The 3770-nt window shown below is 48.1% G+C and overlaps 2 protein-coding genes across 2 annotated transcripts; both read right to left on the reverse strand.

Annotated features, from left to right (window-relative positions):
- Nucleotides 1-2218: 2218 nt before the first annotated feature.
- Nucleotides 2219-2494, reverse strand: PPTG_10497 (hypothetical protein; the record flags this gene model as incomplete). The annotated part of the gene is made up of 1 exon (XM_008905864.1): nucleotides 2219-2494. One exon carries the CDS (start codon nucleotides 2492-2494, stop codon nucleotides 2219-2221), a length of 276 nt encoding a protein of 91 aa, XP_008904112.1.
- Nucleotides 2495-2960: 466 nt separating this feature from the next.
- Nucleotides 2961-3427, reverse strand: PPTG_22726 (hypothetical protein; the record flags this gene model as incomplete). Its single annotated transcript, XM_008905865.1, has 2 exons — nucleotides 2961-3148; nucleotides 3400-3427. The coding sequence occupies 2 exons, from the start codon at nucleotides 3425-3427 to the stop codon at nucleotides 2961-2963; spliced, it is 216 nt and encodes a 71-aa protein (XP_008904113.1).
- Nucleotides 3428-3770: the final 343 nt, after the last annotated feature.

Below are 3770 nucleotides of genomic sequence, written 5' to 3' on the forward strand. Positions count from 1 at the left end.
CCCCCAGGACGCCATGTCGTTAAACCCGTGTAGCGCAGCACCGAGCATCCCCAATGGTTTCCTTCATGCTTACCTCGACTCCGAAGAGGGGGAAGAGAGGGAAGAGGACGAAAACGTTCTTGTGCAGCAGCTGCTGCTCCCTGAATGTCATACGGACGCCCAGCGGCGTGGAGGCTCCGGACCAGGGCAAAAGAGCAAGCAAAGAGAGATACTTTCAAAACCGTTATGAGCGTTTTCTACAGCAGTGTTTCTCTCCGAATCCTGTACACGATGATCATGACTTTTGGATTCGCAACCGTACGAGCAGGTCTATGATCTTTCGCGTTCTGAATGGGGGTGCTTGAAGCAGATTCTGCTTATTTCGAGCAGCGATCAAACGCTGCAAAGCAAATGGAGTTCCACCCGATTATGAAGGTGGCATTGGCCTCGCGAGTGCTTGCTCACGCTATGTCTGTCGATTCTCTCGACGACAACCTCGAAATGTCCAAGACTGTTATCTACAATGTTACACATTTTGTGTATGCCGTGGACAAACGATTTGGTACTGAGTATCTACGCTCAACTACTGAAGCTGATTTGAAGCGACTTCTCAAGGTGAATGCTCAGCGTGGGTTTGTCAAGATGCGGTGCAGCATTGACAACATGCACTGGGATGGGCAATTCAAGGGGGATGAAAAGAAGCCTAATGTCGTTCTTGAGACATGCGCGGACAAAGAACTATGGATTTGGTATGCGAGTTTTGGCTGGCTTGGGGCTCTGAACGTCATTAATATTCTTGATAGGTCTCCAATATTTGATGAGCTCATGAACGGAAGCGCGCCTCAAGCCCATTTTGAAGTTAATGAGCATTCCTAATCCATGGCCTATTGTCAGGCAGACGGTATATATCCGGACCGGGCTGCCTTCGTAAAGACAATACCAGAACCTCGTGGAAACAAGCAGAAATTCTTTGCCAAAGCACAGGAGGTTATTCGAAAAGATGTTGAGCGTGCCTTTGGTGTTCTACAAGCACGATGAAAAATTCTAGCGCTTTCTTGTAAGATGGATAAATGATTGGACATGGCAAAAGTGATGCGTGCCTGTATCATTTTGCACAAAATGATTTGCGAAGAGAAATGTTACGTTCATATCGATGAGCGCGCCTATGTGTTTGACGCTGAAGAGGAACACCCTCCTTATGTACTTCGCGTGTCACGCCCATTTGGTTGTCGTCCTAGGTCAGTTGGTGAGACCACTACACGTATTAATGCAATTGAGAATGCTTCGTGCCTTGCTCAACTACAAGCCGACTTAATTGAGCATGTGTGGGCGTGCTATGGAGAATTCGAGTGATGCTTGACTCAGGAACTTCCAAGAACAGTCCTGATTGTTGTAAACATTGCATCATTCAATTTCCTTGTATACAAAAAATACAGTCACTTGAGGCAACACACTTGTCGAAACCTCCATTGAAGCAGATGGAGCCTGGGTTACTTGAGCTACTGGTGGAAAGCTTGGTGTTGTGAATGAAGATGGAGGGGAAAGCGATGGTGACATATTCGTGAACTCTGGGAGTCTTGAAGCATCGGCGGTAGAAGGTAGCAGGCTGTCACGCATGGAGGGGTTTGAACTCGATAGTGTTGATGACTCACTTCCAGGTTCTTGACTGTCGTGTGATGGGATCCAGTGCTGTCCGGTGATGAGGGCGGCAGGCTAGCCACATCATCATGGTTGTAAACATCATCCTCATTTTTGGATGCTGGTACCTCTTGAGTGTTCTGTGTATCATCATCGTGTGGCATGCTTGACGACGGTGTTTTGCTTATAGCTTCCAGGCGGCCCAACAAGTTAGCACGGCGATTTTTAAGGTATTCAGCGTGCTCGCGATTCGCTGGCACAACACTAAATAATTCGCTCGCATACTATGTAGAACTTGCTCTTGTTGGAGACGCTGTTGAGCTTGGTTCCGCTGAAGTTGATCCTTCATAACCTTAACTTTCAGGGTCATCGACATAGCAAGTGCTTCCTGCGCCTACACCGTTCTAAGTGGTAGCAGCTTCTCCGCTTAAACTTTGGCACGTTTGATGCTTTAACGCCACGGTTGGGCGCTCCATAGACGTGTTACCACCTACAACTTGACTCGGCGATGATAATTCGCCGTTGTTTTCTTCCCTGTCCCCTCCGATGAACTTCGATTTCTTGAGACAGAAGACTGGCTACGCATCGGCGACCTATCAAGTCAATTCTCAGACTTGGGACATTTGAATAGCACGTCGTAGCACTCGACGTAGGTGAAGGGCTGGTTGTGGCGCTCCTTGTACAGTGCTAATGCCTGCTTCATCATGTCGCGCTCCGTCGATACTGACTGCCTTAAAGACTCCATATACTTTGAACATCTGACATACTTGCCAATTACCTTTTGTATCTGTCCAAAGCGCGCCTGAATGCTTGACCACGTCTGACGAACAACCTTTGCTGACGCCAACGCCGCTTCAACAGGCTCCAGGATCTTCATAGTATCCTTCACACGTCTTCAGAAGTCTTTAGCAGTCTGGTTAATTCCAACCGATGCGTCGGAGGACACGTAGATCCATGATCGAGCAAGCTCCAGGTTTTCAATAAGAGCATAGTTGCATCCGCGCACGGGCATCTCGGCGAGCTTCTTTCAATTCTGACAGGAGAGCCGAAGGGTCGCAGAGGGAGGGAGCTTTTGTCCGCGATCACCCGTGAGTTAATATTGTCGTGGGATGACCGGACGATAGTCGCGGAGGATGTATGATATGACTTTTGTTGAACTGGCGCGGGTTACACAAAATCATCTCGTGGTCATATTTTGCTTTTTGTAGAGGTTTTGTCGGGGCCATTGGAAATGCTCTGGGGTGGGGAAATGTGAGCGCGTAAGGGCCATCAATACCTCAGTGCTTCGTGCTTAAACTTGAACAGGTGCGGGGTCACCAGGACCTCCGTGCTGTGGTGTGAGCTCATTGAGCGCCGGGGTTCACCATGTCCACGCGCCTTGGCAGTTGTCTTGACCACTCGAGATGTATCAGGTCCTCGGTGCCTTGGCGATGATGTCGTAAACGCGAAGCGTCCGCCAGGTCCGTCGCGTCTTGGTGTTGTCGATCTTGATGGTACACGAGGTCACCAGGTCGGCTTGAAAAGAACTTCACTAGCCAAACCCCAGAGTCTGGCGGATCAGGTAAATTTAAATGCAACGTCATACATAAACAAGGAACATTAGTGAAGGCAGATCTGGCCAATATATTATTCAGATCTTACACTACGACACTAGTCCCCACTGCTTATACCTTGATCGAACTTGATGAGGTTAAAGTTTCCTCCTTTCCCTGAAGAACGATGAAGACTTGTGCGCTTCTAAGCAAAACGACTCTAATTGATGATTACCATGTGTCTACTTACTTTTCATCCCAGCCTGCATCTTACGCATATCTATGTTCATCCATGTGTCGACTCTCCCAATCCCGCCGATCAACCGATCGACCAATCGCCGATCTAGATCAGGTTCCCTTGGCCATCCATACCATAAAATTGCCGACACCTGGCCGACTGTGCCGACAAGACATGATTGGTCGAAAATGTAAGAAAACTGATTGATTCAAGTGAATAGATTGACACGGAAGGTGTAGGAAACTTGCGCAGTGCAACACTGGTTGTACGCCAAGCGAAGTTCGCTGCGAACAAAGTAAATAAAATAATATATGCAGCATATCATAAAAAATGTTGTGCAAAGGCTGCACCTCACAGCCTACTCCATGTAGCGTTGTGTAATA

Source organism: Phytophthora parasitica (assembly GCF_000247585.1).
Source record: "Phytophthora parasitica INRA-310 unplaced genomic scaffold supercont2.22, whole genome shotgun sequence".
Taxonomy (NCBI): Eukaryota; Oomycota; class Peronosporomycetes; order Peronosporales; family Peronosporaceae; genus Phytophthora; species Phytophthora nicotianae.